Below are 27,739 nucleotides of genomic sequence, written 5' to 3'. Positions count from 1 at the left end.
GCGGAAGGCGTGTCCTTCCCACGTGGAACCTCACTAGGCCTCATTGCTGGCCCTGCCCCTGGGTGCAGAGAAGCAGAGATCGTCGGTGGAGACCAGCGGAGCCCACGTCCAGTGCGGTTCTTGGGACTAGGCAGAGTGGACAGCTGAGGCAGGTGTGGGCGCGTGAGCTTCAGGTCAGGGTGGCGGCCACAGCTATTTTTCATCTGTTGCTTGCTCTTCTCAAAAGGTCCAGTTCAAAGGAACAGAACACACCTTTTTAGACCCAAAGGCACCCTGGGGGGCTGCATGCTGATCTGCAGGCAGACAGCCAGAGGGTCCCCCAGGTACTTCTCTGCCCTGGGGCAAGGGTGGCTGTTTCTCAGCACAGGTCTCCATGGGTCTCAGAGTCCTCCTGCAGATATAGATGCCAGGATCCTGCAGGAGGAGCCCTTGGGAAATGCAGCCTGTGGGCCTTTAGAGGGGAGGGGGAAAGCAGCTGTGGCTTGTAGCCAACCCTGCAGAGGCCTGGATGCCACCTGGACAGACGCCTTCAGTGGTCACTGTCGTTTTCAGTAATGCCTCTTCCCCTCCTGAGAACCTGCTGGGGCCTTGCACAGAACCCAGCAACCTTGCCTTGCATTGGGGCCCTTCTGAGGTGTTGTTTCTGCTTGTCAGGGCATCCTGCACCTCCTCCTCCCTCCCAGACATCTCCTGGGAGCAGGCAGGTCCTTCATAAATCACCTGCACCCAAGTCCTCCTGGCAGGCCAGCGTCTGGGAACCAGACCTCAGGCATGGCCATGGTTGGCCCATCCCAGGCCAGAAAACTGCATCGTTCAGACATGGCTGATTTGGAATTTGTGATAATTCACAAATATGCATATCCGAGGTGTAGCTCAGCCCTCAGGGAAGACAGGGATTGCCAGGCAGACCAGCAGGGTGACCAGGCAAGGACCCCGTGGACCTCGGTGCTCTGAGGAATCTGGAACACAGGTGGTTTTCAAAGTTGTCTTGTATTTATTAAGAGAGGTTTGAGTTGACAGAATTACCTTGGTGGAGTCAGGAAAATGAACTGATATTTTGAGCCAGAATGTATTATTAAGTTGCTGTTAATATGAAGGAGTTACAGCTGCAGATAATAAGGACACTGTCAATGACAGCGTCACTGCCGGTAGCCACATAGACGCCTGCCCCTGACCTTCCCCGCCCATGAGGCAGGCACTGTCCTTGTTCTTTTACTGAAGATGTGTGAAGCAGTGGGAAGGAGCTTGCCTGGGGCCACCCCAGGGCCATGCTGTGGTCACGCGGCACTGCCGTGGACAGCATGGCAGAACCCCTGCCTGCTGAGGAGGGGGCTGAGTACAGGCAGTGCTGTGTGCACGTTCCCACCCTGATGGAGGGACACAGGTGAAGGCCAGGGCATGACCACCTCACACTGTCCACGAAGCCATCCCTCCACCCGGCAGCGAAGCTGGCTGTGAGGCTACGGTCATCCTGCAGTGTTGGCAGGAGACACACAGACCAATAAACCTAGGAACAGACCCACACAAATGTGCCCAATGGATGTCCTGCAAAGATGTCAAAGCAATTCACTGGAGGGAGGACAGCCTTTCAATGTATGGCGCTGGGGCAGTCACGGAAAATATGGAGATGAGCAAAAAATACACCTGGATCTACATCTCGCATGTTATATAAAAATTAACTCAAAATGAATCATGGACCTAACGTAAACTACAAACCTAAACAACTGTTAGAAAACCCAGAGAAGAGCATTTTCAGAACCTAGGGCTTGATGAAGAGCTCTCAGACTTGATGCTGAAGCCTGCTCCGTAAGAGGAAGCATGGATAAACTGGACTTCCTCCAAATTAAACACTTTCGCTCGCAAAGACCCTGGGGGAGGATGGAAGACAAGTTACTGAGTGGGAGAAATATTTGCAAACCACATATCCGACAAAGGACTTGTATCTAGAATATGTAAAGAATTCTGAAAACTCAACAGTAAAAGAATAATGTAGTAGGAAATGGACGAAAGCCATGAAGAGTCGTTTCCCTGAAGAGGACACGCAGATGCCAATAAACACAGGAAAAGACACTCAGCACCATTTGCCAGAGGGAAAACACATTAAAACCACGAGGGGCCACCATGCACCTCTTAGAATGGCTAACGTTGAAAGTGATGACAACATCAGATGCTGGTGAGGATGCCGAGAATCCGGGTCTCTCAGGAGGGCGGGATGAGTGTGCAACGGGGCAGCCCCTCTGGCAGAGAACATGGAAGTTCCCCACAAAACAAACGCCTGCTTCCGAGATGACCCCACAATTGCATTCTCCGGCATTCATTCTAGAGAAATGGAAACTTATGTTCACATGAGACCCCATGCAGGAATGGGTGCTCAGAGCAGCTCAGTTCATCACGGCCCAGAGTTGAAACCGCCCAGCGTCCATCAGTTGGGGATGGCTCATAAGCCGCGGTACACCCAGGCCACGGAATTCTACGCCATAGAAAGGAACGAGCTATGGATACGACCTGGCTGTATATCCAGAGAACGATGCTGCAGGAAAACAGCCAGTCCCAAAAGGGAACACACGGCTGTGATTCCATTTCTATAGTAGCCTTGGAATGACAACACTACAGATGAAAATAGAGTCGTGGTCGCCACAGGTTACGGTTGATGGGAGGCACACAGACAGACACACATGCAGACACAGACACACACACAGACGCAGACACACAGACACAGATACACAGACACAGACACACACATACAGACACAGAGACACACACACAGAGACACAGACAGAGACACACAGATACAGACACAGAGACACACACAGACACAGACACACACACAGACGCAGACACACAGACACAGATACACAGACACAGACACACACATACAGACACAGAGACACACACACAGAGACACAGACAGAGACACACACAGATACAGACACAGAGACACACACAGACACAGACACACACACAGACGCAGACACACAGGCACAGATACACAGACACACATACAGACACAGACACACACACAGACACACATACAGAGACACAGACAGAGACACACACAGATATACATACAGACACAGAGACACGTACAGAGAGACACATACACAGATACAGACACACACACAGACACACAGACACAGACACACATACAGACACAGACACACACACAGACACATACAGAGACACAGACAGACACACACACAGATACAGACACAGAGACACACACAGACACAGACACACACACAGATGCAGACACACAGACACAGACACAGAGACACAGATATACATACAGACACAGAGACACGTACAGAGAGACACATACACAGATACAGACACACACACAGACACAGACACACAGACACAGACACAGACACACATACAGACACAGACACACACACAGACACACATACAGACACAGAGACACACACACAGACACAGACACACATAGACACAGACACACAGACGCAGACACACAGACACAGAGACACAGACATAGAGACACAGACACACATATAGACACAGAGACACACACAGAGACACAGACACACAGACACACAGAGACACAGAGACACACAGACACAGACACACAGATGCAGACAGACACAGACACACAGATGCAGACAGACACAGACACACAGAAACAGAGACACAGACACACACACAGACACAGAGACACACAGAGACACATACAGACACACACACAGAGACACACAGACACAGACACACACACAGATGCAGACACACAGAGACACAGAAACAGAGACACACACACTCAGACACAGAGACACACAGAGACACACACAGACACAGACACACAGACACACAGAGACACACAGACAGACACACACTGACACACACACAGATGCACACAGACACACACACACACACACACACACACAGACACACCAATGAATGCAGGTCAAACGGGTGGGATCCTAGTAGGGGCTGTGGCCGGTACGAAGGTCAGTTTCCTGGCTGTGACCTGCACTGCGGTTCTGCAAGATATCACCCTTGGGGGAGGCTGGCTGAAGGGCTTACAGGATCTGTCTGTCTTATTTCCTACAACTGCATGTGACTCAACAATTATCTCAAAATTAAAAGATTTTTTTGAGAAGTCATTTCTTCCAGTGAAATCCCATCGGGAAGCCCAACGCAGCAGACGAAAGTGGCGAAGGTTGGGTGGACGGAGTGAGGGCTGCGAAGCCAGGCCCCAGCCCCCTGCACATGGGGGGCCCCTAGTCACCTCCGTGGGCCTCAGGCCCCGCTGGAAACTGGGCAAAAATCCTCGGCCCCCCCGTCATTTCAGGTGGACCTTGTTTTTTTTTGGAGGGAACCCTGATTTTGGTTCCACTTTCTGGGGAACTTGAAATAAACCAACGTTGATTTCTTTGTGGAAAACGTCTGTGGTACAGGTCTGCGGGTCACCCAGCAGGGCCTTCTCCCACCATCGGAACTCACCAGGCTTAGGGTCACATACGCAGCCCGGGCCGAAGGCCTCGGTGGGAACGCCCACTTCCTGGAGCCCCGTCTTACTCCATGGCGAACGCACACGCGCCGCCCACAATCCCAGACAGCGCGGAACGCATGAAGATGGAGGGTGTCCCCCGGTTGTGTGCCACAGGCTGTCACCCTCTGCCCTGGGGAGGGGTATGGGGGCAGGGGCAGGGCAGTGAGACCCACGAGAACCTGCCTTGGGACTTTTGCGGGGATTCTTGGGAAAGACACGCTCCCCTCACCCCCAGGGCTGTCCAGCTGCTTAGGAACAAGCTTTCAGCCTCCAAGGCCATGGTGGCTGCAGCAGAGAGCATCTCTTGGAGGAGAAAGGAGGGTGGGGTTGAAAACCGGCCGGGGAGACTCTGGAAACACATCTCAGCCAGGGGCGCTGCCACACCTGGCACTGCCAGCCCTGCCTGCACTTCCCAGTCATGGTCCCCTTGCTCGGGGAGCCCCTGGGGTGGGCTCTGCATCCTGCTCACTAACAAGACATCTCACTCTGTGCCCCAACCACAAAAGAGCCAGCCACGGTGCCTGCCACACCCTCTGAGCCCAGCAGGGCAGGTCACTAGTGCCCCAGGGGATTTCATGAATTCAGGAGGGCTGGATAAGAGTGTGGGGTGCCCACAGGACCCTCGTGGATCCCGGGGGCGCTGGGGAAGAAGGTGGGGTACACACAGGACCCTCGTGGATCCCGGGGGGGCTGGGGAAGAGTGTGGGGTGCACGCAGGATCCTTGTGGATCCTGGGGGGCTGGGGAATAGTGTGAAGTACACACAGGACCCTCGTGGATCCCGGGGGCGCTGGGGAAGAATGTGGGGCACACACAGGACCCTCGTGGATGCCAGGGGGGCTGGGGAAGAATGTGGGGTACACACAGGACCCTCGTAGATCCTGGGGGACTGGGGAAGAGTGTGGGGTGCACACAGAACGCTTGTGGATCCCAGGGTGGGGGAGGTGGGGAAGAATGTGGGGTGCACACAGGACCCTCGTGGATCCTGGGGGGCTGGGGAAGAGTATGGGGAGCACACAGGGCTCTTGTGGATCCTGGGGCAGGGAGCTGGGGAAGAGTGTGGGGTGCATGAAGGATTCTCGTGGATCCCAGGGGGGTTGGGGAAGAGTGTGGGGGGCATGCAGGACTCTTGTGAATCCCGGGGGGCTGGAGAAGAGTGTCGGGGGCACACAGGACCCTCATGGATCCCGGGCCTGTACTGGCGTGCTCATGTCCCCAGATGAACTCCCCAAGCCTTCAAAGTTCCTCTGGAGCTGAGTCAATATTTAACCCATCTTTCCATTTGTTTTCCATTAGAACACGCATCTGAAACCCTTCATTACCCTGTCCTTCCAGAGAATAATGACTAATTTCTGGCGGTAGTTTTTCCTTATCCCACAAAGGCACTGTGTAGAACCCTTCTATTATTGTAATTTACTGATGGAAGAGAAGAAATTGTAGAGATGATTTCCAAGTCCTGGGAAGACCGCCACTGAGAGAAGCAAGCCACACTTTGCATGGACACCATCTCTCCCCGCCCTTGTCTGGGATGGGTGAAGGGTGACCGAGGTGGGCTTGACAGTGACACCTCCAGCTCCGTCCTGGCCTTTGCACAAAGACAGCTTGTTGTGGGACCAGAGACAGACTCCCGATCCCCCAGGGGCTCTGAGAGTCCATGGACATTTCACTCAACATAGTCCTGGAAAAGCTCAGGAATGGTGGGAAGAAGGGCTGACTCCGGGGTCCCGGCATCGATATGTCCTCTGGCTGCCAGGCCGCGCCCAGCTCTGCAAATGGCTGGGCAGCCGGGCTCTCCAGGCTTGGCTTACGTGGACTTATGAGGCCACGGCTCCGCAGTTTGCTCTTTGTTATCCTAACGAGCAAAGTCAATTGCGCTTTTGGGAAGACTTTCGCTATTGATTTTTTAAAAAGTAAGACACGGGAGGTTTGATTTGTGATAGAAAGGCCAGGAAAATCCAGGCGCCTTTAAATAGCATCCTGGGTCTCCGGGAGAGAGGCCAGTGGTATCTGTGTGAGGAGTGTGCCTGGCCTGCCGCCCACTCCTCCACATCTGCACCCCTGTGAGGGGCTCCCGTGTCCTCATCCGTTTTCTTTGGCTGCCTGGAGCTAATCTGCTCACCCCCTGCCTGCCCCTTAAGGGACGGCTGAGGACCAGCTGCCCATGGTTCCAGTGAAATAATGTCACATTCATTCCCTTCAGTGACACTGGATGCACCCGTGTGTCATAATCCTGAAAGACAACCAATCAAGGGTGCAATTCACCCTGTTCACGCTGCAGCCCTGGGGGCGGACCAACGGCGCAATTCACCCTGTTCACACTGCAGCCCTGGGGGTGGGCCAAAGGCGCAATTCACCCTGTTCACACTGCAGCCCTGGGGGTGGGCCAAAGGCGCAATTCACCCTGTTCACACTGCAGCCCTGGGGGCGGACCAAAGGCGCAATTCACCCTGTTCACACTGCAGCCCTGGGGGTGGGCCAAGGGCACAATTCACCCTGTTCACACTGCAGCCCTGGGGGTGGGCCAAAGGTGCAATTCACCCTGTTCACACTGCAGCCCTGGGGGCGGGCCAAAGGCGCAATTCACCCTGTTCACACTGCAGCCCTGGGGGCGGACCAAAGGTGCAATTCACCCTGTTCACACTGCAGCCCTGGGGGTGGGCCAAGGGCACAATTCACCCTGTTCACACTGCAGCCCTGGGGGCGGACCAAGGGCACAATTCATCCTGTTGACATTACAGCCCTGGGGCAGGCTAAGGGCACAATTCACCCTGTTCACACTGCAGCCCTGGGGGTGGGCCAAAGGTGCAATTCACCCTGTTCACACTGCAGCCCTGGGGGTGGGCCAAAGGCACAATTCACCCTGTTCACACTGCAGCCCTGGGGGCGGACCAAGGGCACAATTCACCCTGTTCACACTGCAGCCCTGGGGCAGGCTAAGGGCACAATTCACTCTGTTCACACTGCACCCCTGGGGGTGGGCCAAAGGTGCAATTCACCCTGTTCACACTGCAGCCCTGGGGGTGGGCCAAGGGCACAATTCACCCTGTTCACACTGCAGCCCTGGGGGCGGACCAAGGGCACAATTCACCCTGTTCACACTGCAGCCCTGGGGCAGGCTAAGGGCACAATTCACCCTGTTCACACTGCAGCCCTGGGGCAGGCTAAGGGCACAATTCACCCTGTTCACACTGCAGCCCTGGGGCAGGCTAAGGGCACAATTCACCCTGTTCACACTACAGCCCTGGGGACGGACCAAGGGCGCAATTCACCCTGTTCACACTGCAGCCCTGGGGGTGGGCCAAGGGCACAATTCACCCTGTTCACACTGCAGCCCTGGGGGCGGACCGAGGGTATAATTCACCTTGTTCACACTATAGCCTGGGGACCGCCCACGTAGCCACCTCCACGAGCAGGTGTGATAAAGGCCTGCCTTCCAGTCCCAGAGCTGGGATGCTGCTGACCCCTCTCTGGGGGCCTGCAGGGGTGTGTGGTGCCCCTGGGAGCTGGCCCTGGCTCTGGGCTCCATGTGCTGCAGATTTCAATGCAGAAACAGCCTCCCATTTGCCCAGGACTGCCAACTTCTGTAAAGCCTGGAAGCTGTCACTTGCTGGGCACTGGCCAGGGGTGTGGTTGCTGGTGAAAATACAGGACACCCCATTAAACTTGAAGTTCAGATCAGCAAGGATTACTCTCTTAGTGTAAGTCCGTCCTAAATGGTGCTTGGGCCACACTTTAAAGTGCTTTGCTGACTCTCTGAACTTCACATTTACTTGGTGTCTTGTACTTTAGGGGCAGCCCCAGCAGAGGTCTCCTCAGTGACCTCACCTCCCCCCACCCAACCCAAGCCGGGCAAAGGTTTGTCCCAAAGAGGACCCCTCTCCACCCCCCATGCAGGAGGCAGCCACAGTGGGGAGCTGCTCCCCTCACACAGAAGCCCCCTGGGGTTTGTTAACCCACAGACCCGGGCCACCTGCGGCATCTGGATGAGCAGGTGGGGGCTGTGTCAGCCCCGTGGGGATGTGGACACCCAGGTTCTAACCCATGTGCGCCCTGAGGGTCTGCAACTGCTTCACCTCCCCGGCCTGAGCCTCCTCACTGCTGGTGGGGGTCGTCCACTTCTTGGCAGTCACAGACGGCAGAGATGCAAGACATGACACGCTCAGCTAGGGCCCCACACATGAAAAAGCAGGTGCCGCCACTGGTGCCAGAGTGAAGTCTCGGGGGACAGGCTCTTGGGTCAGCTCTGAGGGGAGCAGACAGCCTCAGTCACATGGGATCGCCTCTGTGGGGGGAGTCCGGGCCTCTCTCGCTTCCCGTTTTGCTTGGAACCAAATCTTACGTTTAGCTGGGAGGCCTCCAGTGGCCTCAGCCCTCTGACTTCGTTGCCTCCCCAGGCCCTGGCATGGGCACCTTGCTCCCCTAGCCTCTCCACCTGCCCAGGAGCCCACCCCAGTCCCACTCCGGGAGCTGCTCCACCTCAGGCTTCAGCTCCCAGCCCACACGCCAGCTGCACAGAGGGGCCTGCCCAGGCCCACTGCTGTCCCCAGGACTCCCAGTGCCCAGGTTTTCTTCCCAGTCTGTTGGCCCTGCTGTGGCTGCAATCGCTTCTCATCTGTGGTCTGCAACCCCCTTGACCCCAAGGCCTGTGAGAGCAGGGGCTTTGGTGGACGTCTGCTGCATGCTGTGTGTCTGCGCCCAAGTCCCGTGGCACCATCCTGGTAGCGGGGACTAAGCAGCCCTCCCCTGTCCTCAGGGCCTGTGCTGCACCCGCAGAGCCCACAGGGTCTCCAGCAAGCAAATGCTAAAGGCCTCACCTGGCTTGGAGCCCTCGTCCACGGAGCCGTTGTAGACCTGGTTGATGAACTCAGGGCGGTTGTCATTCATGTCGATGACATAGATGTACAGGTCAATGGGGTTCTCCACCTTGTTGCCATTCATGTCCACAGCGTGGGCTCGGAGCTGGAAAAGCAGCAGAGACAGGGCCCAGTGGCGGGTGGGCACCCCCACTCAGCTGAGAGCGGCCTGGGACCCACGGTGCTGGGGTAGGAGACTGATGGCAGAAGCAGGTTGGCTATAGGGGCCGGGGGGCTTTGGACACGTCATGGAATTCTCTGAGCCTCAGCTCTCTCCTCTGCAGAAACGGGGGTCAGGAGAGTGCAGAGTGGGGCGACGCACAGAGCTGGAAGCCAGCATAATCCCCCAACACCCCATGGTCAGGCCCAGGCCCACCCAGGACCTCCCATGCCTGCCCGACTGTTCCGTGAGCCACCGACTGTTCTGATCAGATGTCTGGAGCAGGACAGGTGCCCCTTGGATGGGGTGATGTCCACCCAAAGTGGCAACAGAAAAGACATTTGTGCCTAATTGGGCGGGGGCTTAACTCCTGCTACTGTAAGGTTAGTCCCCAGGGGAGATGGGGAGGAGACAGGCCGGGGTGTGCAAGGGCCAGAGCTGGAGCTGGGAATTGGGCCCATTTGGGCGTCCACTGAGAGTCCAGCCTGGACAAGTTCCAGGCTCCTCTGCGTCTGCGTGCCCTGTCAGCTCTTGGGCACAGCAGGGGAATATGGGTGGTGGTGTGGGGGGATCCGTGGAGAGGCAGGGCTGGGAGGCCTGTGTAGAGCTCCCGGGAACGTCACAGGAACCATCTTCGAGGTGAAAAGGGAAGAGCTGAACCTGGGCTGGAAGGTTCCGCAGCAGCTTCTCAGAGTCACCCCTTAAGTTCTGGATTTGTTCTTTCACTCATTCATTTGTTCTGCAGATGCCCATCAAGGGCCTGCAATGGCAGGTGCTGGGCTGGACCCTAGATTACTGTGCACTGAAGGCAGTGTGGCTGCCCTGGAGCTTCCATCCAAGGGACAATGGACACCGGGAAGAGAAGAAGCCATCAGTGGGTGTGGTGGCCGCCAGGGAGGCCTCTCGGAGGAGGGGCTGCTTGAGCTGAGACCTCAAGAACAGGCCAAGACAGAGGACACAGAGAGGCTGGGCGCTGCCGGCAGGCGAGGGGGCTGCTGAGGGGCTGTCGGGGAGTGGAAAGGGCACATCCGAGGCCTCTCCACCCAGAGCTGGACGGTCACCCAGAGGTGTCCTCAGCTCACATCTTTCTGCCAAAACTCCACATCACCCTCAAAGTTGGACACAACAGACCTCACTCAAGGTATTTGCAGCAAAACATCACCCAGCCCAGGGTGGCCGTGAGAGAAGCCCCATGCCAGACGGGTCTCCACATCATCCCCTTGGTGGCCTGCCTCACATGGCCGCTGCCACTCCCCCGAACTCAGGGGATCAGGGGGGCCCTGAATTCCACGCCTGCCCCAGGGAAACCCAGGAGCTAACTGTGTCCATGCCTATACCAGTGTTTTGGTTTGGCTCCAACCATCCAGAGTGGAATTTTACCCCCTACATTGTGTGTTTATGGAAGATCTAGAGGCTGGCTTTACCCAAAGAGGCAATCTGTGCTGTAGTAAGGAGACAAACTAGCACTGACTCCTGGAGGAACTGCAGACTGCCACGCGAGATGTGGCTGCACGCACGCCAGGTCAGCTTTACATATCATGTTTAAACAGCCTGAAGTGCTGTGTGGTTGCTGGAACCGGCTGTCCCTGCCCCGTCGCGGGCAGACTCCCCCATCCCCAACCCATCTGCAGCTCCGTCCTGCTGTGGATGTGTTTCCCACACGCCCAGAAGTCACAGGGCCTCGGGGGAAAAGTAATTCTGAGCTAAAATTAAAGTTATTTTCTCCTAACTAAAGCAGTTTCAGGCGCTATCTGTAGCAGCGGAAGCAGTGCGAGTGCGGATAACGAGGAAATACCGCCTCTGCCCGTGGCCTGTGTCCTCCTTGTCCCACTCCCTGCCTCAACCCCAAAAGATTCAATTACATTTGACAGCTCCTGTTGAAATCTCCCCTGCCCATCTCTCAGGCTGGGCACACCCAGGGTGGGCCTGAGAGAGGTGACCTCGCCATGGCGGTGGAGGAAACACGCAAACACGGGTGGAGGAGTCTTCCGAGCGTTCTGCAACCTGCAAATCGGAGCGTCAGGCGCAGAGTGCATTTCCTGCAACATCTTGAATAGGACATTTTTCTATCCTCGTTCCGGGAGACAAGATTAGGAAATATTAATACATGGGCGTGGTCTGGCACTGGGGCGGGAAGGCGCTCGGGGGAAACGTGTCTGTTGACAGATGACTGTCCAGATGTGTGTGGGATCTAATTCTCCCGCCTCTTGGCTGCTCTCTTTTCCTCCTATCTTAATTGTGGGTGTGGGTTCCCTCCAAGGCGTATGGAACTGGGAACAGTCCATGAGGGTCTTGGAAGTGGCTGAGGGGTGCAGGTGTTGGAGACTTTCTTCATCAGTGACATCGGCAGCCAACACGCACCGTGCGTTTGCTCAGGGCCAGGCAGTGCTATAAGAACCCTACACACATTAACTCCAATTTTCATCAGAATCTGTGAGATTGGCATTGTCTTGGTCCCTGTTTTACAGATGAGGAAACTGAGGCTCAGAAAGGTTAGAAAACTTTCGGAAGATGACAGCGTGTGGCTGGGTGAGCTAATGTGTCTAACTTACGGAATCCTTCAAGGAATCTTCTGGAGCATCACCCTGCAAAGCCAGCAGTGAGCACTTGTGCGTGTTGTGCGTTTGAATGTTTACAAGCTGGCTTTAGGGTGACACGTGTCACAGTCGTCAGCGTACTCAGGCTGGGGATGCGTCCTCGCCACCCTCAGCCCACAGAGCTGGGTGGAAAATGGAACAGGATCCAAAGACACTGGGGAGGCAGGAAAAACTCTAAGATGGCCCCAAGGATGTCAGGTGCTGGTCCCAGATGTGAAGACAGATGTGCTCCCTCCCCACTGGGCTACGTTTTTGACCTTAAGACAGGGCTGGGTGGGCGCCATCCAACCACATGGGCCTTTGAAAGCTGAACCTTCTCCAGCTGGAGGCAGGAGAGAAGGGCATGCGGGCATCCTATGCACCTTGCTGGGTGACAGTGGAGGAGACACGTGCCGAGGCATGCAGGTGCCCTTCAGGGGGTGGCTGTGGCCCCCCGAATAGCCAGCAAGGACATGGAGACCTCAGTCCTGCAACCACAAGGATCCAGACCTGCCACAGCCCCAGTGAGCCTAGAGGCAGGTCCTCCCTAGGGCCGGGGGAGCACCCAGGCCGGTGAGCCTAGAGGCAGGTCCTCCCTAGGACCGGGGGAGCACCCAGGCTGGCCGGCACTTTGATTTTGGCCTGGTGAGACCCGGAGCAGAAACACAAGCCAAGCCCATCTGGACTTCTGACCTACAGCACGGTGAACTCATAGGGCGTTGTTTCAGCCACTAAGTTTGTGCTGATTCGTTACACAGTGCAGAGAACTAACACACCCCTGCTGGCTGGCACAGCTGCCCCCAAAGACCCTGGTGGGCATCCTACAAGGTGGAAATCCGGAGTTGGGGTCACACTGGAGTCTGATGAGGAGTGTGATGCTTGCAGGGAGGGGCTTCCTTCTCCAGGGAAGGGCAGGAAAGCCAGGCATCCCCAAGGCCTCCATCTCGGTGGGACAGAGAGATTAGCTACAAGTGGAAATTGAGGGCTTCATTCCAGAATTTGGCAGACGATGCAGCTTCTTCTCCCTTCTGGGCCCTGCATCTCCTGCTGACTCTGCAGTCCCTGAAGGGGTGAGAAGGCTGGAGTCCAGCCAGATCTCAGGGCTCACCGTTCCTCACTGTGAAAATGGGAAATGAGGATGATAAAACTAATGATCTCCACGAGCTTGCTCCTAGAACCTGGTGTGCAGGAGGCAGCAAGAGATGCTGGCGATGTGGGATGACTGCATTTCTCATCTTCAAAGCAGGGAGAAAACCATGAAGCCTCAGGGCTGAGGCAGGAAATAGACAGGAACATGGGCTTGGTGCAGTGGTTTACACCTGTAATCCCAGCACTTTGGGAGGCTGATGCAGGCAGATGGCTTGAGCTCAGGAGTTTGAGACCAGCCTGGCCTACATGGTAAAACCCTGTCTCTATTAAAAATTCAGAAAAATTAGCTGGGCGTCGTGGCGGGTGCCTGTAGTTCCAGCTACCTGGGAGGCTGAGGCAGGAGAATCGCTTGAACCTGTGAGGCGAAGGTTGCAGTGAGCCGAGATAGTACCACTGCACTCCAGCCTGGCTGACGAAGTGAGACTCTGTCTCAAAAAATACAATACAATAAAATAAAAAAAGTCCTTGGTACTTGGGAGGCTGAGGTGGGAGGATTGCTTGAGCCTGGGAGGTTGAGGCTACAGTAAGCTGAGATTGCACCACTGCATTCCAGCCTGAGTGACAGAGTGAGACCCTGTCTCAAAAAACAAAAGAAAAACAAAAGAAGGGAAGGGAACATGTGTGTAAAAGTGTCTGCGCACTGGCAAGCCACGTGGGTGGCTGGGGCAGGTGGGCCTGACCTTTCACCAGCAGCCCCACCCCCAGTGCCCTGGGCTCCCTCATCTTCTTCCATGGCCAGCTCAGGTGGGGAGTGCAGGAGGCCTGAGTGCATCCGTGGTGAGGGCTGGGGCCTGCAGGCGTGGGACTCAGGTCCCTGGTCCCCACCAGCCTGTGACCCCCATCTTTCTGGGGGTTTGCTGCAGGACCATCTACAGAGGCACTGCACCTTTCCTGGGTAGAGCCTGGTGCTGAGCAAAGCTCTGCATATGCATTAGGCAGAAAGAATAAACAGACGAATGGAGGTGTGTGGCGTGGTTTGGATGTTCCATCCCTTCCAGATCTCATTTGAAATGTGCCCTCCAGTGTTGGAGGTGGGCCTGGTGGGAGGCGTTTGGATCATGGGGGTGGATCACTTGTCAATGGCTCAGTGCTGCCCTTGTGGTAACACGTGAATTCTTGCTCTGAGTGCACTCCAGGGCCTGTTGTTTAAAGAGCTTGGCACCTCCGTCCCTCTCTCTCTCCTGCCACGTGGGACGTCTGCTCCCCTTCACTTTCTCCCATGAGTGGAAGCTTCCTGAGGCCTCCCCAGAAGGAGATGCCGGCGCCATACTTCCTGTACAGCCTGCAGAACCGTGAGCCAAATAAACCTCTTTTCTCTCTATATTACGCAGCCTCAGGTATTTCTTTATAGCAATATGAAAGGGCTAACACAGCGTGTTTGCACATGTTTACACAGCGTGTTTACACCACATGTTTACACGGCATGTTTGCACGGCATGGCAGGAGGTGGTGGGGGCGCTGGATTCCTCCCCAGTGCCAGCCACTGTCTCTGCACATGGTGGGTTGAAAATTTCTACCTGTGCATGAGAGGAGGGCCTTGGGAATGAATCACAGAGGGGTGGGTGACCCAGATCCTTGGAGTGGCCATTCCAACCTCTCGCCCTGCACAGCCGGACCCCTGCTGTGGGCAGAACTCCCAGGCTGGGTTGCAGGCTGTGCCTTAGGCTTCAAGGTGCATGAAGGGGGCACTGTCCAGCGGTGGCCCTGGAGGTCCCCATCCCCTAGCCGTGCTGTGTGCAGAGGTAGCTGAGCCCTGAAACCTTTTCCGGGGAGTTGGTGGGAATGCGAAGGCTGCCTCTGGTGAGAATCCATGGAGGAGAAACAGCTCATTGGGGATGATGCAGGGAGGGCCAGCTCTGAGCTCCAGGTTTCCAGGAGGAATTACAAGATGAAATGGAAGGAAGAGGCCTTCTGCTGGTGCGGGTCACCCGGGAATCACTGTGCATTCAGCAAGTGCTGGGTCCTGAGTCCTCCTGCAACAGGCACCCGGCAGCCCTACAGCACTTCTGGTGCCCCTCAGATGCCCCGGCCAGCACCCACAGGCTGCATCTGCGATGCCACACCAGGGAGAAGTGGGCTGACCCAGCTCTCCTGGTGCCCCTTGGATGCCCCAGCGAGCACCCACAGGCTGCATGTGCAATGCCACACCAGGAAGAAGTGGTCTGACCCCGCTCCAAGTCTGCCTTGGTTAAAAAAACAACAGAAAGAAACACGTGTCAGGAATTCACAGAGTTGAAGGGTTGGCTCCCCCTGCCCCACATCTAGATGTGGCAAGACTTGTATCAAGTCTCTGTCTCTGAATCTGTTTCTCACGGTCAGTCTCTCTCTTTATTTCTGTCTCTATGCCTCTGTCTCTGTATTTCCTGTGTCTCTCTTCTCTGTCTCCTATGTCTCTCTCTGTGTCTCTGTCTCCCTCTCTGTCTCTGTATCTCTATCTGTGTGTGTGTGTGTGTGTCTGTGTCTCTCCCTAAGTCCTTGGTCTGTAGCTATTTCTTGGCAGTAAGGGCTGTTGAGTTCCGGTTCCTGAGCCTGTTGTAGACGCGTGTTGACGGCAGCCCAAAGCCCGTTTTGGGAGCCAGCAGCCATGCTGAGGGCCTGTCTCTTGCTGCATAGCCAGGGGGCGTCAGCCGGAGTCTCTGGTTGGTTCTGTGGTTCTGCCTCGGCCACTCCTGGGGGGCCCAGCACACGAGGCCCAGGCACTGTCAATCAGGTCTCCCCAACACCCAGCCAAGGCGTGAGCCTTCCCAGGAGGCAGCCGTGAGGGACTGATAAGGCCCCGGTGCAGACTGGGGTTAGGGCAGCCACCTCCCAAGTGGGCTCCTCAGGATCCATCCAGCTCCGACCCTGCTTCAGACGGTGCCTCAGGGGCTGTCAGGGAGGCCACTGTGGCCAACAGCAAAACCGATCTTCTCCCGTCAACGCCCTCCCTTCCTTGAATGCTTAGTGAGCCCCCTGAAGGCCAGGCTCTGTACTTGGGCCTGAGATCTGGCGTGGAAAAGCCGGAGGATTCCCTGCCCCTATGCAGCCTCCTTCTGGTGCGAGATGGAATGAATGAACCCCAAAACAAATAGTCACAGACGTGAGAAGCTGCAGGGTCGGGCCCTGTTTGGTGCCACTGACTGAAGCCAAGCGAAGGTGGAGCCGAGCAAGGTGACACTGTCAGGTGGGGCCAAGTCTTCCATGGTTGCTCCCGAGTTACCACGGAGAAGCACACGGCCCTGACAGCACGGGCTTGTGCTGAACGCCTCACCAGGGTTAACCCTGGAGTCCTCAGAACAACCCCATGAGGAGGAGCAGGGACTGAGGCCAGGAGAGGCGACAGCATTTGCCCAATAGCTCACATCTGGCCAGGGGCAGGTCTGGGTGTGACCCTCGCGATCTGGCTGCAGCCTGTTCTGCGCTGCTGGTGAGGCCTTCACCTACACGTGATGGACAGCTCTGGACCCTGAGGTGAAGGGATGTGCACTCCCCACTGCTTTCACCATGGCCCAGGCCCCCTCCTCACAGCCAGGTCAGTTCGGCCCGGGAGGAGAAGGCCCGCCCCCTGGAAGCTGAGGCCGCAGCCCCGCGTCTCTCTAGCATTTCTTTCCGTGCACAGCCCCTGACAGGGAATCAGCGCGGCTCTCCTTTCAGAGGCTCTTTCTGCCGCGAGAGACGTCGGAGGAAATGAAAAGCTTGCAGGACTATTGTCCCAGCCTAGAGAGGGTGTGAGGGACAATGGGCTGTGCTTCGGAGAAAGGGGCCAAGAGCAGCATGAGGGGCCCCGAGGGAGCATCGCAGCTGGTGACCCTGACTCCCAGCCCCGCAGAGCCATCCAAAGCAGAAGACCACGTGGATGGAGGCCTTCTGGACCAGTAGTTCTCCCAGTGTGGGCCCAGGCCTGACTTGCGTCCTGGGGAGTGTGTGAAATGCAGTTTCCCAGGCCCACCCTGGGCCCACCCTGCTGAATTAGACGGGGGACAGTGCCCAGCGACCTGGGCTTTCCCCAGCTTCCCAGGATTCTGCTCCAGGCCAAAGTTGGAGTGCTGCCTGTAGAGTTAGGGCAGGCATGGCCCTGCTGGGGGCACCTGCCAAGGCCTGGTGGGGCTGGGATCGCCACCCCAGGGCCCCATTCTCAGCCGGGTGTGGACACTCACGTGGTAAGAGGCGTGCTCCTCCCGGTCCATGGGCCGTGTGACGTACATCCGGCCGGACATGGAGTCAATGCTGAAGACCTCCATGGGGGGCTGGTCGGCGCCCACTCCCGTGATGCTGTACCGGATGGGGATGTCATTGTCTTTGTCGGACCGGATCTGAAAGGCAGGAGCAAAGCGAGAAGAGGTTATCCTGTGGTGAGGAGAGGCCCGGGGCCGATCTCTGACATTCATCCCCTCTCATGAGTTCCTTGAGCTCAACCATTTTCAGGTACAATGGGGACCACAGCTGATCTTTCATCCACTTTGGGAAGTGGAAGGACAGTCGGTGGTCAGGGTTTCACTGACAGCCACCGACTGCAGGTCTAGGGCCTGTCAGTAACTCAGCAAATACACCGAGAACTCGGGATGCCTGGCAGACATCCACGGCACAGATGAAAACAATGGAAATGATGGTATAAAATGGCCTCGTGTTCTGACATCAAACCCAGGACTAGACAAAGGCAAGAAAACAGAGCAACCTCCACAGTGAGAGAAAAGACTAGGACCCAATGCATGTGTGTCCCAGCCTTTCTAATTGTTTAGAAAACAGTTGAATGATGGTTATCCGGGTCCCAAGTCCAAAGTAAGCTAGAAAAGGCTGCTAACTGGGGGAGGAAATGGAAAGACACAGGCAGACAGGAAACTCCGAGTTTTACTTGGGATGGGGAAGGGTTAGGCAAAGGCTTCATTTGGTTTTTGAGCAAAGATTGAGATTCATACAAGATTTTGGGAAACAGAAAGGACACTGGTAGCATTAAAAACAAGATGCACGTCTTTCACTCAGTTGAGGCGAAACCTCCTGTAATGAGGAGGGGGACTTGGTGGTCACCAGCCCACCATAGGTGAGTGGCGCTTCCCAGAGCCTGGGGGTTCCCTCAGGGAAGTTGGGGGAGGCCACGGGGATTTGAAAGGTGAAACTGAGAAGGTGGGATGAATGGATTTGCATTCAACTTTGAGCATGTCTTTAGCATATACCACTTTTTTTCTCAAAGACCACAGGACCATCACAACATTTCATAATACAGTGGGCTATAGCGGAAACCCCAAAAATACCCCCAAAACAAAATGGAACAGGAATTTTTTTTTTTTTTTTTTTTTTTTTAGAGACAGGTCTCATTCTGTCACCTGGAGTGCAGTAGGGCAATCATATCTCACTGCAGCCTTGACCTCCTGTGCTCAAGCAATCCTTCTACCTCAGCCCCGGAGTAGCTGGGACTACAGGTGCTGGCAACCACGCCTGGCTAATTTCTGAAATTCTTTTGTGCAGACAAGGTCTCACTATGTTTCCCAGGCTGGTCTCGAACTTCTGGCTTTAAGCGATCCTCCCACCTTGGCCTCCCAAAGCACTGGGATTGCAGGTGTGAACTACCGCATTCGGCCTGACTAGGACCTTTTACTGAAATGATACAATTAAAAGTTAATAACAAAACTGAAAAAAGACCTTTTAGAAATCTGAATGACACTGCGAAATAACCATTGGGTCAACAGGAACCAAAGTTATTTTTAGAGGCTTTTAAAAATATTTCTTTTGTTTAATAATAATATAACAACGCGACTGTTATACAGTGAAGCCCAGAGGTAGACTGCCTGCAAACCCATAACCTTGAATGTTTTCATAATCAAAATGGAATTACAGCCAACAAACCAAACGCTCAATCCCACAAGGAAAGGAACAAGAAAGCAGGAAGCAGCAGACACCAAAGTCATCAATAAAGATGACACAGAAACTTCCAAATCTGAAAGCAGAAAAACAGGGGCAACGATAGATTCCAGAGCTGTAGTTAGGGGAGAAGTCCTCAGGAAACTAGCTGCATCTTTGATAAACTTCAGAGAAAAAAATAAGATTTGTTTTAAAGCATTTTCTTCTCCATATGTTATGCAAGCACAGGTGAAAATTGTATGAAATTGATTATTTTTTGAGAAAATATACAATTTAAAACTTGACTAGCAGAGAACACACACCTGGAGATACCGTATGACTTTAGGAAATTCCTTCTAAAAGAGCTGAGGACAGGTCAGCTTGCTCTGGAATTTCCTGAAACTTTTCCAGAGCAAAGAACGAGACAGAAAAAGCAGCCCACTCGGTTATGAAGCTTGCAGACCTTGAAATGCAGGAGCATTCTGAATTCTGATGACACACAGTATGACCACTGCAACTGCCCCACGTGTGGCATAGGTGTGACACCCAGCAGAGATGCCAGCCAGCAGATGCAGCAGTGACTTCCAAGCCTCCTTCATCGCGCCTGAATAGCACTTATCTCAGAGACAGAGGGCTGGCTTCTCACCAGGCACCTCATCTCTGCAGCACGATGACAATCGTAGGCTAGCCTTCAGAGAGACTCAAAGCACGTTTGATAGAGTATCCCTTCCAGCTTAATTCGTATCAAAGAAAGCAAGTCATCCCCTGGAAAAACTCCAATTCATAGAGAATTCAGCCTGATGGAGAACATCTTTCTTAAGCCAGCATTTAGCATTTGCACACCAGAGCTGTTCCTATGTGCAGCAGTGAGGTGCCCAGCACACCGGCCACCCCAAGACTGTCTCATGTCGTAATAGAAAAAAGCTGTTTTCCGTATAGGAAGAGGGAGATGCTGTTTCCATCATAAAGGCGCCATGGGGGTCAGTGCCAACAGGGGGCTGCTCACGTGCTAGGAGACATCGCCAGGAGAGGAGGCCTGCAGGCCCATGGTGCACGCACGCGTGCACACACACACACTCCTGTGCGCATGTGCACACACTCGCAGTCTGTGAGGAGCGTCTTTGTTCCCCCCCGCAATGCACCTCCTTACTTTCCCATGATCAGGCAGGTTCCTTTCCCAGCTCTGCCCTGAGCCGCACACACCAAGCAGAACTTCAGAGACAGCGACCGAGAGAAGGGCGGGTCTAGGCCCCTCAGCGGTCCATGGGAAAAGCCTCCAACGGAGCCCTAATCACCCCTCCCTCTACTGCCCAAGGCCACCAGCAACGTTATTCCTGCAGGCCTTCCATGGCCAAGGCCCATCTCTTCTCCACCCATGGAGAGTTTTCACCAAGTTTGGTCACGAGGGGGTATGGGGCAACGTCTAGATAGAGGGGAGGAGCCCCTCTCCCTGTCACCTCTGATGACTTGTTCCTCGGGGGTGGGAGAAAAGCTAAGCGATCACATTCCCAGGAGAGCAGGCAACTGAGGTGGAGTACGGAGCCCACCAGCCCTGCCGTCCGGGAGCGCTGTGCTTCTCCGAGGCCTGATGAGTATGGACACTGCTTTGGCTTTGGGTTAGGAGAAGGGCACTGGGAGCACGCAGTAGGTGCTCGAGTGGCTGAGTGGCACTGGGCTGAGGAGAACACACAGAGCCAGGTCCAGTCTTCTGGAGGCAGGAGGTGGGTGCTAGGGACGGGGTCTGCAGCAGCCTGAAGGATGGATTGTGGGCGCCAGGGATGGGGTCTGCAGCAGCCGGAAGGATGGATTGTAGATTCACTCTGCGCTATTGCTAGTTTTGGGCGAATCAATCCCTCTTTCATAGGGAAATTTAATGAGGAGACTGCTGAAAATAATCCACCACCTATTTAAAGAGAATTTGTTTTTCAAGGAAAGCTCATTACGTTTTGGCCATCAGGCCGCATTTGCTTGTTCTCCAGGCCCGTTTGGCCGCCTCTGAAATATGGCGGGCAGCAGGTGGCTGCGGGTGGTGTGCATCCAGGGGCTCTGAGCATCAGCTCTCAAAATGCTCTGAATTCTCCCACAGTTTACCATATCAAGACGAAATACTGTGCGAGTGAATCCACCAGATCAGGGGAGAGCAGTTTTCCACTTGATTTGTGTCTGGCAAATGAGACAAACACCGCAGAAGCCCATGATGGGCCGTGAATAGAGAGCACAGACAGGCGCCTCCAGTGCACCGATCGCCTTAGGATGCCGTGGAGACCCACGCTCTTCCGCGTTTGTTATTAGAGGACAGAACAGATGGTGAAAGGTTAGTTTAAAGTGATGTCTACATTAAAATAACTTATGGGACTCCGCGATAGTGTTCACCCAGGGACTTCTGCTTGGAAGGCCGGTTCTCGTCCTCAGAAATGGCTGGATGACATGAAACGTTCTGGCAGAGTCTCCCCCAGGAGGATTTGCCAGGTTTCAAATGAACTTGAAACTGGAGAAAAGTCACCCTGTGTGGTTTTGAATCGCAGACACCTTGGAGGTGGATTCCCTAAGCTTTCAAGGGCGGAAGCCGGGGAGAGAGAGTTACACCCAGATTCTGGGGGAGGGAGAGACCCACCCACCGGGAAGGCCCCTGCACCAGGGCCTCCTGCCAGCCAGGGCTGTCCCCGTGCACGTGCACGGTCGGGAAGGTCTCTCTCAGTCAGCCCACAGACGGACACAGACACTCTCAGAATTAGGGCTTTTCCCACGAGTGACACCCCCTTAAGTTGTTGTTGTACATCAGGATAAGCATTGCGGGGTAGAGCAAGGTCTGGGAGACCCCTTGGGGCACTGGGCAAGGAAGGCCTTGGGGAAAGTCAGGGTCAGAGTGAGTCAGTTTGGTCCTGACCACTGCCTCATACAGTTCTGGACACACACACACACCATGCACACAAATGCACATACAGACATGTACACATGACACACACAAACACACACAGTACACACATACACACACACCACACAAGCACACAATACACAAACACACATACACATACGCATACCTACACACAGACACACAACACACATGTGCACTCAATACACACACAGCACACATACATGTACAAACACACACAACACATATACAACACACAAACATACATGTACACACAACACACACCCTCAATACACAAACGCATAAACACACAAATACACAATACACACAGACACCATACACATACACAAACATGTACACGACACAAACACAAACATGCACAGTACACAAACACAACATACACTCCATACACAAACACATACACACACGTCACACACACATGCACATATGCACACAACACACACAATACACATACACAAACACACATACACACAACACACACTAAATACACACATATACACAAACACATACACATATGCAGTGCACACAAACACACAACATATACTCAATACACAAACACACACACATCACACACATGCACACAACACAAATACACATACACAAACACACACAATACACACACTAAATACACACATATACACAAACACACATACACACACATGCACACAATGCACACATACACACACAACACACATTCAATACACAAACATACACAAACACAAAATATACAAACGCAAGAACACACACACACAACACAATACACACACACACTCCCCCATGCACACCCGGCGGGATATCCTTTCAGAATGGAAAGGGGCGGCCATTCTGCATTCATGGGCCTTGCTTGCCACTCATCAAGCCTCCCTTCGTTCTTGTCCCAGCATTTTAAAGACACTTTAAAAATCTCCTGGATCAAGTTCTTCCAGCAGGATGTAATTCTTCAGCGAGGTGTTTCAGCTTTCTCCTTCTATGATATTAAGCCCAGAGATGTTCCCAGGAAAACAGATCGCAGACCCTCGCCTTTGCAGCCTGTTGGGAGTTCTGAGCTGCCTGGAGCAGTTACCCTCTCTCCATGGAGTAAAAGCTCTGGATGGTGCCAACAGATGCCATGGCCGTCTTGCCCCATCCCGAAGGCACAGGACCCAGGCAGGCGGACTTGCACTTGGCCTGCTGAGACAGGCAATTTTCTTTTCTTTCTTTCTTTCTTTCTTTTTTTTTTTTAGACAGGGTCTTGCTCTGTCACCCAGGCTGGAGTGCAGTGGTGTGATCTTGGTTCACTGCAACCTCCACTTCCTGGGTTCAAGTGATTCTCCTGCCTCAGCCTCCCAAGTAGTTGGGACTAGGATAGTTGGGACTACAGGCGCTCCCCCCACCACACCTAGCTAATTTTTGTACTTTTAGGAGAGATGGGGTTTCACCATGTTGCCCGTCTTGAACTTCCCAACCTCAGGTGATCTGCCCACCTCAGCCTCCCAAAGTGCTGGGATTACAGGTGTGAGCCACCGTGCCTGGCCGAGAGAGGCAATTTTCTTTTAGGATCTGAGTCTCATGGGAGCCTTGAGGGAAGAAGACGACTTGCCCATTTGCACCTGCAGCTTCTCCGTGGCCCCAACCAGTGCTCCTGCTTGAGCTTCTTGGTTTTCTTGCCAACAACATCAGAGTTTTCTCAGGGTTTCTGTCTGTTCCCCTGCCTGCATTGCACAGCCGGGGCTTCCCTACCTCCCCACCTCCTGCCTTCCCCTCCACACCCTTCTCTAGGCCCTGGGAACACACACGGGGCTGCCAGTCCCCAGGGATAGCCTGTTGGTAGGTAGGGCCCAACTGTTCCTGGACAAACAAGTGAAATGAGGAAGGCAGCCCAAGGGGCAGGGAAGACAGGCAGACAGGCAGACAGGCAGGTAGACGGCCCCGGTCACCCAGCTGCGTAGGGAAACCCAAGGCTGTCCTGGCCCTAAGGAGGCCTCCTGGAGCAGAAAAGGCCACTCCGAGACCCAGAGGAAAAAACGGTGAGCAGGCAGAGAAAGGTGGGGATGGAGGTGAGGGCTTGGGGAGTGATCAGAGAGAATGTGGGAGCCTCTGCATGAGGGAAAATAAACAGGAAGGGAGGCCACAGAGAAGGGAGATGGGAGGGGAGGAAGGGAGGTGTGGCCGACCCAGCAACCTGCAGTGGGCTGGCCTGGATGATACATGGGTTCCAGAGCATGAGGAGGAGGAGAAGGAAGGCTCCTGGAGGCTGGGGCGGATTGTGGAGGGACAGACCCACGGAGGGTGCTCTGTTCTCCCCTCACAACGGCGTCGCTGGGGGCTTCCCAAGGCTGGTCCTCAGCCTGCTTCTCACTGTGTCTGTCCCTGGGAATCACAGTTCCCAGCCTTGTGTGTCCTCACCACAGCCTCAGAAGCCTCCTCATTCACCCTGAAGCAGGCACAGAAGAGGAGACCCAGAAACCTCCACCCTCCATGCCTGGAATTCCTTAAGGGACAATTGCAAAAAATCCCAGAGCGTCAGCCCCACCTGACCATCTCACAGAGCCCATTCTGAAGACGGAGGGACTGAGGCCCAGAGAAGCTGAGGGATGTGACGAAGGTTCACGAGTAAGTGATGACCCGGGCAGAGTTCCCAGCTCCTGTTTCCGCATCATGCTGCTGGCCTAAGTAGCCTCTGAAAGCTGGAAGGGGGCAGAAGAGTTCCCTCCCTGCCATCCACAGGGTCTGAGTGTCTTCTCAGCGCCCCTGGATGCTCCACAGGAGATGAACATCCTGACCCCTTCTCTCACTCCCACCAGCTCTACAAATGCAGCTTTGGGGGATGCAAGTGACAAGTGAAGCCCCGTTTTTTTGAGACAGGGTCTTGCTCTGTCGCCCAGGCTGGAGTGCAGTGGCGCAATCACAACTCACCACAGCCTTCAACTCCTGGGCTGAAGTGATCCTCCCACCTCAGCCTCCTGAGTACCTGGGACCAGAGTGTGGACCACCACGCCTGGCCAATTTTTAAATTTGTTGTAGAGATAGGGTTTCACTATGTTGGCCAGTCTGGTCTCAAACTCTTGGCCTCATGTGACCTTCCTGCCTCAGCCTCCCAAAGTGCTGGGATTATAGGCATGGGCCAGTGTGCCAGACCCCCTACCCACACTTTTAAAAGTCTCTCTCCAAGGGACTAGAACTTTACTTCAATGGAAAGTGATTATAAAATTGTAAACCCGTCCAGCGTGAGATTCTTCCAGGTTGATGCAAAGTGTAATTCCAAAGCCCTTGCCATGGTACTGGATAACCAGCAAGATTCGGCGACATGAAACCTGTTCTCATAAAATTAATTGGACAAATGTGGGGCCAAGTAAGTGTTCTCACTTGTTTTCCCCCCAACTCTTCCTTGATTCTTGAACATTACTTAAGAGGTTTGAAGATGTTTGTATTTCTTGCATTTTCCGAAATACTTTTCATGCATGATGAAATTCAGCCTTCAATTACTTTCAATTAGGTTCTTGTAATGAGCAGAAAAGCCCGGGATGTGAAGTGAGAAGTCATTTGTTGTGTAACATTGACACCATCATACAGAACTGTTCACACATACTTTGAGTTTTAGCAATGACAAAAAGCCCCTCAAAGTCATATGAATGCTAATAAAAGGCATGAATATGTTCTCACAGATCTGCCCGGTGGGGAATAGTGAATTAGCTCCTTCTCAAAAATGCCCTTCAGTGTGCACCAAATTAAGAGAGAGAGGCACCTCCTGAATTTTTGGCATGGGATTGCAGGAGACTCTCCCGGCTCTTCTGGAAACAAAGGCCAGTTCACTCCGGGGGCATCATTGTTCTCCCATGGTGAGTGGTCCTGGGAATACAACCGAGGTGCCTCACCCACCCCGTAGCCGATGGGCAGGCCCAGGAGCTAAGCTGGGTCAATCAGCTTCTCTCACCAATATGGACCTGGAGTCAAGAATGAGTCCAGTGTGGAAACACAGATGGAGCCCTTCCTTGCAATGCCAGATCCCGGTCAAGATCCAGAGCCCTGGGGTCACCCAACCGGCCAGCCTTCCCCTCCAGCCTGTGGGTAGTCATGGTCCTTCTGGCAGGGTCCTTCCGCTCGGGACAGTCGGAGTTTGCAGGTGCAGCAAGTTGAAGCCTTTGCCTGACCTGGTGCTGTCTGGGGAGCCCTTAACACAGTGCCCGGCAGGACAGAGCTGACCAGAGGGCGACCTGACTGTGGCGCTCAGGGCTGGGCCTCAGCCACAGAGAGGCCCACCTGGACCTCTGGATCCCTGTGTCTTAGGTTGGGGTCCCTATAAACAGAGCCCAAGACAGGGATTCTCGTACAAGTTATTGACTAGGGAGAGCCCCTAGAACCAGCGGGAGGGACGAGTGATATCTCAGCCTGGGTCATTTCAGCCTCACCCCACGGGAAGCCCTGGTGTATGAACTGAGCCTTGAGGCCAGGAGGCTGCCTCTGTGGGCCGACCCTCCTCCCAGGCACCTCCCAGCACAGCTGCTGCCCTCAGCCCCACTCAGTCTTCTGGGAGGTGTCCAACTGTGAATCATTAGCAAAGAAGCCGACCTCATGATGGCAGGGGCTGGGTGGCTGGCTCCCAGGGGACCTGGCTACACTAGCAGTGCCTACCACACCCAGTGGAATTGTCGTCCTAGCCCTTGTCATGGCCAACTATTTTTTTTATTATTAAGAACAATGGCCAGCACGGTGGCTCACACCTGTAATCCCTGCACTTTAGGAGGCTGAGGCAGGAAGATTGCTTGAGGCCAGGAGTTCAAGACCAGCCTGGGCAACATACCCTGTCTTTAAAGAAAATAAAAAACAAATAAATAAAAAAAAAAACAACTTAGTTGGACATGGTGGCACATGCCTGTAGACCCAGATGCTCAGGAGGCTGAGGCAGGAGGATCACTTGAGGCCAGGAGTTCAAGACCAGCCTGGGCAGCACAGTGAGCCCACATCTCTCTAAAACAAAACAAAACAAGACAAAAAATGAACACTGTTTTCTTATTTTGTTGCCTACCTTCTTTCTGTCTCGCCCACTGGACTGTAAGCTTAGGAAGCCGGTCTCTGACAACGCAGCACCAGCCTCCAGCGGTGTCTGGACAGCTGCTCAGAAGAGTGACAGATTCTCTGAAAACTGTCTGGGGCAGATGTGAGGCGTCCAAGGAGCTCCTTGAACTTGATGGCTAACAAGGGCTGTCACTGCACAGAAGCCAGAGTGGAGGCAGCTTCTGCTTCTGACTCGGGCTAGGAATAATCCTGCCTATCAGAGAGCCACACAACTAAAGCCAAGTCCAAAGCCGAGACGGGTTCTTCGTTGTTTCAGCCTGTGAGGCCAGGACTGCGGGGATAGGCAGCACCAAGTGTCAACCTGTAGCGCAGCGTGTTTGCCCTCAGAGGTGTCGCTCATGCCATCCCCTGATTAGTCCCTGTCATTTTCTGGCTCCAACATGAGAAGTCAGGAGTCTCGTCAGAAAACCTTCATTGATATTTAATGCACGCGTCCCCACCTGTCTCTGGAAGGTCTTGTCACACAGCATCTACTTTCCTCTAACAGGACCTGTCTGCCCCTGTAAATGTGCCAGACTGCTGGGGATACGGGAGCAGGGTCCTGTCCCTTGGGGGCTGGGCTGGAAGATGCAGGGAGCTTAGACCCTGCCTGGGCTGGAGCACAGGTGCAGGTGTAGTGGGAGCCCAAGGGGGCCAGTGTCCAGCAGAAAAGATGGAGGCCAGACCCCAGGCCCCAGATCCTAGGCCCCAGGCCCCAGAAGGAGAGGCAGCTGAGTAAGGGGGGCAAGGGGCAGCA

At 54.4% G+C, this 27,739-nt stretch overlaps 1 protein-coding gene across 3 annotated transcripts in view; it reads right to left on the bottom strand.

The window, feature by feature from the left end:
* The window catches only part of CDH4 (cadherin 4), a 704,555-nt gene that overhangs the window by 79,417 nt on the left and 597,399 nt on the right, over positions 1-27,739 (bottom strand). For all 3 annotated transcript variants that reach the window (XM_016938212.4, XM_016938213.4, XM_009437555.5), the window contains 2 exons: positions 17,378-17,533; positions 9,318-9,462 (listed from right to left, as the gene is read on the bottom strand). In XM_016938212.4, coding sequence (XP_016793701.1) covers positions 9,318-9,462; positions 17,378-17,533 — 301 coding nt within the window. The remainder of the gene's footprint in view (positions 1-9,317; positions 9,463-17,377; positions 17,534-27,739) is intronic.

Source organism: Pan troglodytes, chromosome 21 (genome assembly GCF_028858775.2).
Source record: "Pan troglodytes isolate AG18354 chromosome 21, NHGRI_mPanTro3-v2.0_pri, whole genome shotgun sequence".
Classification (NCBI taxonomy): domain Eukaryota; kingdom Metazoa; phylum Chordata; class Mammalia; order Primates; family Hominidae; genus Pan; species Pan troglodytes.
The sequence above is the reverse complement of the archived record's forward strand: the minus strand, read 5'-3'. Positions and strand labels throughout refer to the sequence as shown.